General features: G+C 39.1%; 1 protein-coding gene across 3 annotated transcripts in view; it reads left to right on the forward strand.

The window, feature by feature from the left end:
* The window catches only part of LOC114599023 (BEN domain-containing protein 5), a 723,068-nt gene that overhangs the window by 567,750 nt on the left and 140,747 nt on the right, over positions 1–14,571 (forward strand). For all 3 annotated transcript variants that reach the window (XM_028733533.2, XM_028733534.2, XM_077928752.1), the window contains exon 8: positions 10,782–10,896. In XM_028733533.2, coding sequence (XP_028589366.2) covers positions 10,782–10,896 — 115 coding nt within the window. The remainder of the gene's footprint in view (positions 1–10,781; positions 10,897–14,571) is intronic.

Consider the following 14,571-nt stretch of genomic DNA (forward strand, 5'->3'; position numbering starts at 1 on the left):
TCTATCTATCTATCATCTATCTATCTATCTATCTATCATCTATCATCTATCATCTATCATCTATCATCTATCATCTATCTATCTATCTATCTATCTATCTATCATCTATCTATCTATCTATCTATCTATCTATCTATCTATCTATCATCTATCTATCTATCATCTATCTATCTATCTATCTATCTATCATCTATCTATCATCTATCTATCTATCATCTATCTATCTATCATCTATCTATCTATCATCTATCTATCAATCTATCTATCTATATCTATCTATCATCTATCTATCTATCTATCATCTATCTATCTATCTATCATCTATCTATCTATCTATCATCTATCCATCTATCTATCATCTATCTATCTATCAATCATCTATCTATCTATCTATCTATCTATCTATCTATCTATCTATCTATCATCATCTATCTATCTATCTATCTATCTATCATCTATCTATCTATCTATCTATCATCTATCTATCTGTTTTGCGTTGACCTACGTAAATACAGTCACACATGACACATGGGCCTTACTTTCTTTGTCTGGGAGCGCACTAGACACTTACAGTGATTTTGTGATAATTGCTTCCCCGCCCCCAGCAAATATAGAAGCAGAGTACAAGTGGAAGCAAATACCAGGTACTCCTATAAAGTAGCAGAGCAGTTACCCAACATCGGATCCTGAGATATGCACTGCACCCCCCCCCCCCAAATATGTTTAAGCTTCAAACCAATATGCACTACGGTCTCCTCCAAATTATTTCTACTCCTCCCTCATACACCCCTTTATTCAGCTGGAGGAGTGTCATCTTCTTAAGTTCTGGTGGCTTTCTCCTTAAAAACGCTGAGAGAGAGAGAGAGAGAGAGAGAGAGAGAGAGAGAGAGAGAGAGAATACCAGTTGTGAAAAGACCCATTCCTTTTATCACCTTCCATTGAGAAATCATCAACCAGCCATCATGGGCTATTAGCCTAAAACCAGATCTGTCATCCATGTAACAGCTCAGCTGTAGACTAAGTGGCTTCATAGAAAATCAGAATGGTGTAGGGATCAGAATGTTGGACTAGGATTGGGAAAACTCAGCTTCAAATATCACATTAAACTATGAAGCTGATTGGGTGACCTTTGTCCAATCACCACCAATCAGCCAAATCTACCTCAATACATGAACTGGGGGAATAGGAATATGCATTCCACTCTGCACTCCTTGGATATAACCACCAGGCAACCCCTTGATCATTTGATGGAAGAATGTTTTTAACTGTAATTAAGCTAATCTTTCAAACTCTAATAATGATTGAAGTTGGAGCTTTTCAATTAATAGGGTCCTCTCACTCTGCTTTTCTGCTCTTTTCTTCTTCTAGGTTCTCTAGTTTATTGATGCCTTTGATCTAGCACTGGCAACTTACATTAGTTTAACCCAAAGGATGTATCACAATACGATATATCGTGTGGTTTATATAATGGACTTAGGGCTATCGCCTGAATAACGAAATCTATAGCCAATTGATCATATGGGTTTTAATCAATTAGTCAGTGCATTTGAGTAAAAATATTAGTTCTGAAGGGACTGCTTTATCCTACCTTGTTCAGATGATGTGCACATGGGCTACTGCAATCACCACCTTAGAAAATAGATCTCCTTCTGTGTGGCAAATAATGGGGGTGGGGTACCTCTTCTAAGATGGCACCTGACATCTACTGGTTTTGTAAATGCTGTTGTTAAAAAGTAATTAACTTTTTTTTAAAAAAAAGAAAAGCCTTCTCCTTGATTAATTTTAACTGTTCAAAAGTTTTTAATTAAATCTAACTGATTAATTGATTAAATGTTACAGCCTTAAATGAACCTGATGACCTTAGAGGTCACATTCCTGTGATTCCACAATGTTGGCTTGGTAATTATTGAATTTGTCTAATGATATTGTTCACTGCATACCTGCTTCGGCAGAGGAACCACAAAAACAGAACACAGCTGCTAGCTTGACTGGCGTGCAGATTCTATTTTTGTGAGAGTTTTCTGAATGTAGAATACATGATGATGACATAAATCAAGACTTTGCTTTCCTCACGGGGTGGACTGAATTTACTATCTTCTTCCTTCTTTCCAGTGCATAGTCAGTTCTGTCAGTGACGTATCTGAAAAGGTATTAAAGATTTCTTCCTTAACAGTGCATACTGTATACTGATGATAATTTTGCTTAAAGAATGGGAGGCCTTGACCCAAGGAGCTTAGGATCTGAAAACAGATGCATGTTTATATTAATTTTGCATGTCAGCAAAAACCTACTAATAGAAAGGCAGGCTAGACAACACATGTCCTCTGAAATATTAAAGAGTAGTGTTGTGTGTGCTAAATAAAACAGCCCTTGGTAAAATATTTAAAAATAAACATTGAACTTCACCTTTCCTCACAAATTTTTCTACAACTTGTCTCTCACACAACTTATTTTTTAAAAAATAAAAACTTGGTAGCAGGACCCCCCCCCCTGCCTAAAATAAGTAGTGTTAGCATTGACATTGACCTTCCATTATGGATTCTTTGGGGCAATCATCCTTTCTAGAGAAAATTCCCATGACAGCACAATGCTTGATCTTGTCGATATCTATTATACTAGCAAACATGGGTCATTTATCAACATTCATTTTGAATGTATATCAGAAAAACTTCAGGACAGGGGCTTCAATGAGTCATTCCAGTGAACAGCGCTGTGGTGAATATGCATTGTGTACAGAATTGTGTTTAATACTGGCATTACCCATATATTTGGTTTTGATTTTCCAAATAATTAAGGCGAAAATAGAGGATGTTGTTATTGTAGTGGTTCACACATGGAATATTTATTTATATTTATTTATTTATACTTCTTAAATTTGTATGCCGCCCTTCATCCAAAGATCACAGTGCACAACATAAAAATACAAAATGAGACCACAAAATGCATAATGAAACAAAAACAAACAAATAAACTCCCCTCCCACAAACACATTTTAAAAAACATTTAGAATATTAATCAGCCGAAGGTTCTATATGAACTAAGAGCATGGTCTCTGTCCTGAGAAATGTACTGTGTACAGTTGAGCACAGTTAAAGTACCTCAGTAGGACCAAAGGAGAAAGAAGATATAATAGCTGAAGCATATATATGTGAAGATATATGAATATATATGTATATATGAATATATATATGAATATATGAAGCATATATATATATGAAGAAATGCTCCTCTCCACAGCACATAGCTTAAGTGCAGTGTATGAAAAGTTTTCTGGAATATTTTAAGAGGCACTTGAAAGAGAGGGCATGCCAGCATTATATTTATTAAAGATTTTCTTGTTTTACAGAAGTATGTGTAATGTCTCTCGTATTTTTTCCATGTAACATTTTTACAAATCAGTTTCATTTGATGAGACATTAGGAAGAAAAGGGGTGGAGGGGGGGAAGATGGGTGGGGGTGGGGGTGGCGATGTTTCTATTTTGCTGAATGTATGTAGGGTTTGGTGTCAGCGTTGCTCATGCAGGTTCTCTGCTGTTCACTTGTGTTCCTTTGGTGGTGAGAGAGGTTGGGGTTGGCCTAGGGTGTGGTTGTTTGTTTGTGATTGGCTGTGGCGATCTTTGTTTTCGTGTGTGAGTGGGGTGGGTGGGTGCGCATGCCAGCATTATGTGAAGGAATTCAATGTGTTAGGAGCATACAGAAGGAATGATGAAACCATGGGATACGTTTAGTGTGAGCAACCTGAATAGGTAAGATGTATAATTTTTACAACAAAGTTTTGGTCATAAATCAAGGAAGCTTAAAGGAACACTACAAAGGGAAATACAAGAGATTAACAGGCGATATCACATGTCTGACACCAAAGTTGTAGAGAAGCCTGAATCTGTTCGAAGCATTAGGAGAGTAAAACTATGTCTGTGTGTGTCTCCCCCCCCCTTTTTTGTGTGTACAGTTAGTAGACTGTGTTTGAAGAAGGAGGGCAGCAAAGAAATAAAGCGTATTCATTTTGGTACTGCCCATTGCCTCTGTAATAAATTAGACTATTGGCTTACAAAATTTGCAAAGCTTGCTGTGAATTTGACTGAAATACCACTTCTGTGTGAGCTCTAATAAATTATTCTACGTATATTTATTTATTACAGTAACAATGGAGTCTAAAGCTGCATTTGAATCTGTGCCTATATTATTACTGTTGTATGTTGTGCCATAGGGACGCGGGTGGCGCTGTGGGTAAAAGCCTCAGCGCCTAGGGCTTGCCGATCGAAAGGTCGGCGGTTCAAATCCCCGCGGCGGGGTACGCTCCCGCTGCTCGGTCCCAGCGCCTGCCAACCTAGCAGTTCGAAAGCACCCCTGGGTGCAAGTAGATAAATAGGGACCGCTTACTAGCGGGAAGGTAAACTGCGTTTCCGTGTGCGGCTCTGGCTCGCCAGAGCAGCTTTGTCACGCTGGCCACGTGACCCGGAAGTGTCTCCGGACAGCGCTGGCTCCCGGCCTATAGAGTGAGATGAGCGCACAACCCTAGAGTCTGTCAAGACTGGCCCGTACGGGCAGGGGTACCTTTACCTTTACCTTATGTTGTGCCAACCTATAACACAATATGGTTTTCAGTAGTTGTGGCTCAAGCATATCTAATATGCTCACTTTTTGCTTCCAAATCTTTTTCTGAGTCCATGGATTTGGGATAGGCATGAGTGTGATGTGGAGGTGCCATAAAAAAAGACTGTATTGAGCATTGGTTTGAAAATCTTCACTATTTAATTCTGGTCTTAGGCGAAAGGTAAATCTCCTAGAAGACTAGCTGGCTATCCACAACATTTTTCAGTATCTTACCGTATCTTATAGTTCTTATGCAATAAGAAGAGGGCAGTCTTGAATTTAGTACCGGCAGTAACTTTATGTCCTGAGAAGCAACTCATGCATTCTTTTGCATATGCAACCAGACAGTAATATATTTCAGATTATCCTAATTGATCCTGTCTGAGCTGAAAGAATGATGGTTATTTATGCTTGAGTCTAGCAATGCAATGGAGAGCTGTTTTCTTTTTGAATTTCCATTGGCTTCTTCCAAGTTTTATTTGGATACTACCAAAAAGAACAGCTGTGGTGTTATTATATTTTATTTTTGCATGTGATTTTCCATTCAGTCCAATGGAGGAAGCAAATATATGTTCATAAAAATATGTGAGTTATAGCCAGTTATGTCTCCCTGCAAGTGGAATAGACATGACCTCCCTCTCAATTCCTTTCCTTTCCCCTCCAGCTGCCCATGTGCCCCCCAAATATTCTTTGGGGGGTTGGGAAATGCTCCTGAGCAGATGTGGGGCACATGGGGGAGGAGAGGAAAGGGGTCCAGTCACCTGAGTGGAAGTCCATTTGAGTGATGTTGGATATCACATTTTGCATATAGATACAGTTCTTTAACTGACATAAATAAAGAAGTATCCAGCAGAGCTATGCATATGTATCAGAGCAGTACAAGCCCAATACATTTTGTTTCCATAAGCAGAGCCCAAATAGTGCTCTCAATCCATATTGGGGCCACCATTTTGTTCTACCCAAACATCAGTTCCTACCCCCATGGCACCATCTGAAGCAAGGCACTCAACCCTGCTGCATGGGAGGGCTGGACCTGCATAAATTCATCCAGAACTGAATGCTAGTTTGAGGAATTGATCTTTTAGCCATCAAGACATCTTTCCCCCCTCCTTCTTTCAAAACTAACTTACTTATATTTCATGTTTGGTTTGCTGATTCAAACTGGATCACACCATTTGACCAGGAGCAGCATAATAATTCCAAAATCCAAAGAAATATATGGGAATACATTTATTATTATTATTTTTTAAAAAAAATAGGGCACTAATTGGCAACCCAATTAATCTGCTCATCTGTGAAGAGAAAATATATTGCAACAAGTAGTTCCATTTCCAGAAGTCATTCTCAGAGGTAACATTATAGTGGTCTTGTTTTCTTCCAGCACTGCAACACGGTCCAACGCCTCAACAGTAGCATAGGTCAATTAGTGGACAAATTAAGCAATTATTAGCCACTAACAAGGGTGACTGGCATCATTAGTCTTCCTGTTTACCAGCAAACTGTTATTCTAATAGAAGGACCAACAAATAAATTAGGGCATCTGTTCTATCACAGTGTCTGTCTTCAAGTAAATTATATTAAATGGACCTGGTTTCTGCCAGATTCTTCACCTTGGTTTAACGAAATACAAGATATGTTTCTTGCTGATTATAGAAGATGTAAGTTTTAGTTTGCATTGATTAATTAACACAACAAGCAAATTATTTTAGTTTTAAACCTTCTTGATCTGAAGGCTATCATCTTCATCTGAAAGAAAAGCTTTGAGATAATAATACTGACTGAGTCCTCACTATAATTTGATTGTGGGGTATTAACATACATATAAGGAAGGTTTCATTTGCATCTTTGTCATGATGATCAATAGACCATTTCTTTCTTGTCTTTAGAACTGAGATTTGCCTTTGACTTTTGCTATAAAGGTTTTAAGATACAATCTTCACTGAAGGCTGTCATAATGTTTGTTTTTGTTTTTCTTGAAGCTGGATATATATATATATATATATATATATATATATATATATATATGCCTATTTCCCCATCCTCTCAGCAATTTCTTTTGTCTCAAAACCTCTCAGTGAAAAAGGAAAACATGATGGGAAAAACATTTGGGAAATGTAGTTCAAATAAGGCAGATGTATATGGTCCCAGTTTTTAATGCAGAATAATTGGAAACACAGAAACAGCATGTTTTATGGAATCTTGTATTGTTGAGGAAAGTGATGCATCTGTAACATTATGTTTACCTCACAATACTTGCACTGAAATGGTTTTCTCCATTTCTGCCACTGTAACTGCTTAGATCTGTTGTGTATAAAGCAAACACTCATTATGCCAAAATTGGTCAGTTTTGAGAGAGCATTGCTTTGAATCCTTCCCATCGCCATGTGCCTCAGTTCTGCCAAATGGATTTTTAATGTTCTTTCATGCAGTGCATATTAGTTTAACACCAAATGTTGACTGTATTATAAAAAAACAAAAAAGAGAGAAGGCTTTCCAAGGCATCCAATTAGTCTATGCCAACCCATTTTGGAGGTACAGTGAGAAGTTATATTTCTTTCGTATTCCATAGATCTTTTTCCTCTCCTATTTTAAACTGTTCATATGCCTTTCTTTACTTCCCAGGAGAGATTATTCCAAAGTGTAACATCACATTAGAGAAATTATGCTGATCAGATTTGATTCTCATTTCCAGTTTGCTTTAATCCAACCTGTTACAGAAATTAAATGACAGACATGTTGGTAGGTGACAATCCAGTACAAGTGTTCAGCTTCACAGAGTAGCCTTTGGAATATATAGAGTAATTTGCCACATTTTCACCGCACTTTCCCTCTAAATAGCCCAGGGCAGCTTACATGGGGTTATCTGATTTTATCATTGCATAAAACCTCTATGGTAAGTTAGGATGAGAGATTGTGATAGACACAAATCTACTCACTTTGTGAGATACATGGCAAAAAGAAAATTTAGTTTCCCTGGTTCAAGTTCAGTATTAGAGACACAAGACTGCATTTGCTCTTGATTAGAAAACTTCTGTGCCTTTAATGAATTATGTTGAAATTCCACATTCTCATTTAGGACCAAACTAGATGTGATACTACTTGTGTGAATGTAATTCATAGGTATTCTTGTGTAACTATATTCAGGGCCCCATACAAATTGGCCTCGCAGTATAAAATTGGAATACCTGTTGAATAATTTACTATAGCGAAGCACAACTTGCTGCCTTGCAGATGCCCTAGACTGGGGCATTCACAAGAGGTCCTGTGTAGGCCATCCCACCACACCACCCCTGAGCTCATGAGTCATCTTGCCAACTATAGCTATATGCCCAATAGATCAGTATATCCTCCCAGTAGTGAATCTCAAGACATGATAACCCTAGAGTCCCCTAGCAAACACAAAGGAACTCATATCATCTCAAATCCTATTTGTAGAGAAATTCCCTTCTGTTTAGTTGGTAGGAAAGCAGGAAAACCTTCTTGAGAGCTAAAGAATTCAGCGGTGGGAGGTATGGCTTGTGTTTGCACAGCTCTCCTACCTTCTAGGAGACCTCCTGTGTTTATCAGCTTTCTGCTTTTCTTATTCATTTCTTTCTTTCCTTCCCTATGGTGACATTCTCTTGCAGTTAGTTTTAGCTGCTAAATTGTTCTCCAAGAAATGAGAGCGTAAGTAGAGCCTGCTGGCTCAGGCCAGTGGCCCATTTAGTCCAGCATCTTGTTCTCACAATGAGCACCTTGGACCTGAACACAAGAGCACTCTCCCCTCCTGCAACTGGTATCCCCCCCACAAAAAAAAATAGTGCCTTCGACTATGGAGGCAAAACATAGGTGCTCCTCTGTATAAGTTTTTCTAGAAGTTTAATTTGTGCTTTCAGAGCAACTAAACAAAAAGGATAGTGTGACTAACTTCCCTTGATGGCAAATAATGATGGTGGTGGTGGTGGTGATTTTATTTGTACCCCACCCATCTGACTGGGTTGCTCCAGCAGCTATGGATGACTTCCACCATATATAAAAGCATAATAAAACATCACACATCAAAAAAGCATAATATAACAGATTCCCTCAGACCCTGAGCAAGTTCTACTTTTTGCAGAATGGAATAGAGAAGGCAATGAAAAGTTCATAGCCCACATGACTCCACCCATAGCTCTCTGGAGTGCTTAAGGACCAACAGTGGCAAAAGCAGGCAGTCCCATGTGGGCAGATGCAGACAGTGGGCGGGCTGAATCAGTCTCTTCAGTGGGAAACCTCTGGCCATGGCCTAGCCCTACCTCTGCAATATCAAGTTAGCTATGTCAAACTAGGTTAAGATGAATATTCTGAGTATCAACAGTATCTAGTCTTTGACAAGACTTCAATTGCCTTCATTATTGGGCTTGCTGGATTATATAGGCTGCAAAAGAGTATTTTTGATTCAAGTAATGCCTAAGTAACTCCTAAGTAACTTAAATTTATTCGATTCAAGAAACATAGCTCTTCTGCACCAACTTCAGTAAGTAGTACAAAGCTTTTAGAGAGGCAGTGACCATAAAGCAACCTTGTTGACTCATGACAGCATGTGGAAGAAATCTATATGGTTGTCAGATATGTGCATACTGATTTTTGTACTGCTAAAATGTTTAATTGCATTTTATTTTTAATGTATTTTTATATCTTTTCATTAGATTAATTTTGATATCTTATAAGCTGTGGTGTGACCATATTGAAATTGAAATACTTTATTGTCACTTGTACAACTTGTATACAGTGAGATTACATGAGCACCCCCCACTCAGCTCTCTTAGTCTTAATTCCCCTCGTTTACTGACGCATACCCACCAAACCCGAAAATCAGTTGCCCTATTGTTATCTTTTCATTCAGCAGCCTAACAGCCCACGGATAGCAGCTGTTCTTTACCCTGTTGGTGCGACTAATCATGCTTCTATATCTTCTGCCTGAGGGCAGGAGATCAAGAAAGTGCCGGCCAGGGTGTGAATCATCCCTGAGACTTTTCCTCACTCTCCTGAGGCAACGTTCGTCTGCTATTTCATCCAGCGGATTCACGGGACAGCCCATAATATCTTGTGCTGTATTCACCACCCTCTGTAGGCACTTCCTATCAGATGATGATGTCAAACCAGCGTACCACACTGTGATGCAGTATGAAAGGACACTTTCTATTGTTGACCGGTAGAAGGAGATCATCAGATTCTGATTGACATTGTTCTTCCGCAATACTCTGAGGAGATGGAGTCTCTGTTGGGCTTTCTTAACCACCTGGGCTGTATTTAGTTTCCAAGTAAGGTCTTCACTGAGATAAACTCCTAGGAATTTAAAGGAAGAGATTCTCTCCACACAGCCCTCCCCGATGTACAGCGGGGCTAGTTCTCCTCTCTTCCTCCGAAAGTCCAACACCATTTCCTTTGTCTTGCTGATATTAAGGTGCAAGTTGTTCCCTAGGCACCATGTAGATATTTTTTGGACCTCGCCTCTATACACTGATTCGTCTCCACCTGTTATTAAACCTATTATGGTGGTGTCATCTGCAAACTTAATAATTGCAGTAGATGGGTTAGATGATACACAATCGTATGTATACAATGAATACAGGTAGGGACTTAGCGCACATCCCTGTGGTGTGCCAGTGCTGATTTCTAAGGAATTAGTTGTTACATGTCCAATCCTCACTGTTTGTGTGATGGGCGGGATATACATTCATACATAAATAGAGAAATTATCTGTTGTCCATTCAGAGCAGCATCCTGGGTATTCTGTTTTAATTTTAGAATTTTAGTTTTATTATAATGCAACAATTTTCATGTAAATATTTATTATGTAATTTGGAATGTGTTTTTGTTTTTCTAGTCTAGATAGGAAAACCTGCCTTGAGACATTTAACTTTGGGTTGAATGAGAAGGATGGTGTGTAAAATGTTCATAGGAAGGGGATGGGAACTGAAGCAGTACTAATCACCATTTCTACACATGTACAATCAAACCAAAGTCTACTCATTTCTTTCATTACTTCATATTAACATTATGATATGTGGAATCTATGTTCTTATTAAATTAGTGTGTGGGTAATGGAAAGCCTTTGTGAAATCTAGTCAGCCAAATGCCAGAATTAAATATATATTGTATAACATATTTTGAATTTCTGATTTATAATAATGGCAAATTAATATTCTTTCCCCTGTTTCTCCCAGGTATCATTGATTTTCTTGTGAGTCCACATCCAATTGCCAAAGTGTTGCGTGATCATTTGGTCTTCAAGATTGCGCCGATGCTTAATCCAGATGGAGTTTATCTTGGCAATTACAGGTATGAGTTTTCATTCCAAGACTGTGGAAGTTTGCTTATAATATGCATTGTAATTAAAGCAAATATTGTATGTTGCCAGAAAATAGGGGTGAAAGGTTAAAATGGCGGCACGAGGTACCATCAGTTCAACTTTATTCAGAATAATAGATTGATGATGAAATGATGTTTTTAATACTGCATACTTTCTTGAATGCAGGAGTCAAATTTCACTATACTTTGTTCAGCTTTGTTTCATTTTGCCAAAAACTAAATAAAAAATATCCCAACCAGCCAACCTTTACACAATTTAACTGGAGTTTTCCTTCCTCTTTTGGAGTTACTCAACAGTAACTGAATGCATTCCTCCCAATTAATACTTTACTTTTATAGCTCTGGATGCTCTGAGGAAAGTAGTAATGTTATCCTGTGTTACTTTTGCTCCATTTTTCATACCTGAAATTCCTCTTACCCTTCTCAGTAACTCTCAGGCCAAATCAGGTGTTCAACCAAAGCACATGGTATGTCCTGGGACCATACCACTTAAGAATCCAGGGTGGAAGAATAATGTTGTAAGCCTCTCTGCATTTTGAAATCAAACAATTCAGGGCGAAGCTTTCAATATGGAAGCATTCATGTGAAGCATCATTCAGGCTTCCATTTTGAAGTATCATGAGGCCTTCTGTGGGGAAGGAGAGATTAATGCTCAGAAATTAGTGCTATAGGTCAGATTTTCTATCTGTGAAGCACACAAATTCTGTTGTAAATGCTTGGATACTGCTGAGAAGGCCCCACGATTCAAGAATTGTTTTGCCTCTGTAGTAGAAATTTGAGGTAGGGGTAAGATTATGTTGTAGCAATAACTGTAATAACTACAGCGAAGTAACTTTTTTTACCTGCATGCATTCATCCACCCTTCATTGATTTTTTGATTTTTGTGTGAGCAGGGTTATGATAATTTATGGTGACTACAACTGAGGTGCCCAATATTTCTTAGACACATCTAGCCCATCATTTCCAGTGTCCCTTGAGAAGCTAGGTATTATTACAAAAAGAAAATTATATTTCATTCCTTAATTGCTGAACTGATAGCACATTATAATTTTAGCCTTTTCATCAGATGCAGGAAATTTAGCTATTCTGAAGTAAAAGGACTGTTAATGAGGTGGATGGAAAAGCATTAGATTTGCTTGCATTTCACCACACCATTTACAAAAATGCCTAATGTAACTAATAACTTAAAAATGAATATAGTAAGCAGAATGCTGCCTATTATTGGAAGAAGGATATTAAAATCTTGATAATGTGAATACTTGATGGCTATTGAATAATTCACAGCAAGAGTTTCATTTGCTGAAGTTTACTGAATGACCTTTTATCAGTCCCATTTGAAATCTGAGTTCTGGTACTCCAGTAAAATGTAGTTTCAGTGTGATCCACCAATTAATTAAGTCAGTGTTTCTGGATTTAAGTTAATTTTGCTGAGAGAAGTACCCTGCCTAAACTGAATTACACTCCATACCACTAGCTGCGTGTGACAAGGTACTTAGTACCTTCTTCTAGCAGTTATGGGATGTATAAAATATCCTTTAAATGTTAGTCTGGCATGGTCAGCATTAATCAATGTCATTTATTGTTGGGCAGCAAACCAGAATAATTTCCCTATGTTGCCACTATGCTGTTGAAGATAAGGCTGTATCGGCCTCATTAGTTATTAGCCATTTTTGCCAGGTCTTAGACAGAAGCAGTATGCTGCCTCTATGCATCCTGTGCTCTTGACCCTGAATATATTTGTTTGAGCACTTCATATTATGCTGATTTGCTGCTGCTGCTGCTGCTGCTGCTATATTTATAACCCACCCTTTATTAGCAGGTCCCAGATACATTTCCCAATGCAAACTAATTATCCCATTTCCTAAACATCTATTACTTATCTGTATTGTTTGATCTGTATTGTTGGGACACAGGTGGCGCTGTGGGTTAAACCACAGAGCCTAGAACCTGCCGATCAGAAGGTCGGCGGTATGAATCCCTGCGACGGGGTGAGCTCCTGTTGCTTGGTCCCTGCCAGTGGCGTAGCGTGGGGGGTGCAGGGGGGGCCGGCCGCACCGGGCGCAACATCTGGGGTTAGGGCAAATCCACAGGTTAGGGGGCGCAAATCCATGGGTTAGGGGGCGCAAATCCACGGGTTAGGGGGCGCAAATTACTTGCCTTGCCCCGGGTGCTGACAACCCACGCTATGCCACTGGTCCCTGCTCCTGCCAACCTACAGTTCAAAAGCATGTCAAAGTGCAAGTAGATAAATAGTTACCGCTCCAGTAGGAAGGTAAACGGCGTTTCCGTGCACTGCTCTGGTTCGCCAGAAGCGGCTTAGTTATGCTGGCCACATGACCTGGAAGCTGTATGCCGGCTCCCTCGGCCAATAAAGCGAGATGAACGCCGCAACCCCAAAGTCGGTCATGACTGGATCTAATGTCGGTCATTACCTTTACCTATTGTTTGATCAAATTGTACAAAGTGCAATCCACAGGAGCTTAGACAATACTAGTAGTACCTAGAACTGGTTGATGCCCAGACACTTTGTTGTTCAAGAGGATGCAGCAGAAAGCTTCTGATTTTGTTACCCAGTCAACATAGTTCTGTCCCGTTTCTGCATCCATGTTCAGCTCTTCTGAAAAGCACAAAACTCTTTTAAACATTTATTTCTCTTCACAAAATACACTGTTTCCTACAAATTTTCCTAAAGCATACATTTTTATACTCATTTTTATCTTCTCTATACATTTTAACCTAAAATATGCTTCAGGGGGTGATTTTTTGAGCCAATAAATATTTCACAAGATTCTGCAGAGTGTGAAACCAAAGGATAAATGCATTCTGATATACATACTCATCCTGAAAGTGAGAATCAGGTCCATTTGCTTAACAATGTGGACCTAATGAAACCTTCGCACATTCTCCCTGCGAAACATTCAGATAAATACGATTCCATAATCTTTAATGCTTGGCAACTTCTGAGCAAGATCCTTTTTTGGATTTTGGATATGTCTTTCCCAGCAGTTTACCATTAACACCTTCTGGATATATTCCGATACCTACGGCAACAATAGACAGGCCAAGGAAAGGCAACATAGTACTCTTGATTTAAAAGCTGCACCTCCTGAGGCCTGTGCTGAACTTTCCTTTATCCCAAGCTTGCTCTAAACTTGTCACTGTGTAGCTGAACGAGTGAAATCTGTTCCTGCAGGCGAGACGGCTGTAATTGTGCCATCTTCAGCTTAGATTAGTTCCAATTTGTCATTCTCACCTTGCCGAGATGAGAGACCCCAAGATGGCATGGAAGGGAATATGTTTTTTAATAGTGGCAGATCTCTGCTGAAGCACCCTTGAAATGCGGTGACAAGGCAGCGGCAAAAGATGCCTACACTTCCTCTGAAAGCTTTGTAGTCTCTGAATCGGGAGCTAGCAGGTAGCAGCTGCTGTTCTCTATTCCACACCCTTTCATTATTGCTTTCACTTATTTGCTGTGACAGTGACACACGTTGGGCAAGGAAAGTATACATGCTAATTATAACATGCAGACCTGTCACATCTCAAACCTGAAATCTTTGCAGTGTCTGTGCTGGTAGGGAAAGGTCTTTCGGCTGCTCTCTCTATATACTAGCACGGTGTTAAGGGTCAGTGGTGATAGAGAGCTGT

The sequence above is a fragment of the Podarcis muralis genome, chromosome 5 (assembly GCF_964188315.1).
Source record: "Podarcis muralis chromosome 5, rPodMur119.hap1.1, whole genome shotgun sequence".
NCBI lineage: Eukaryota > Metazoa > Chordata > Lepidosauria > Squamata > Lacertidae > Podarcis > Podarcis muralis.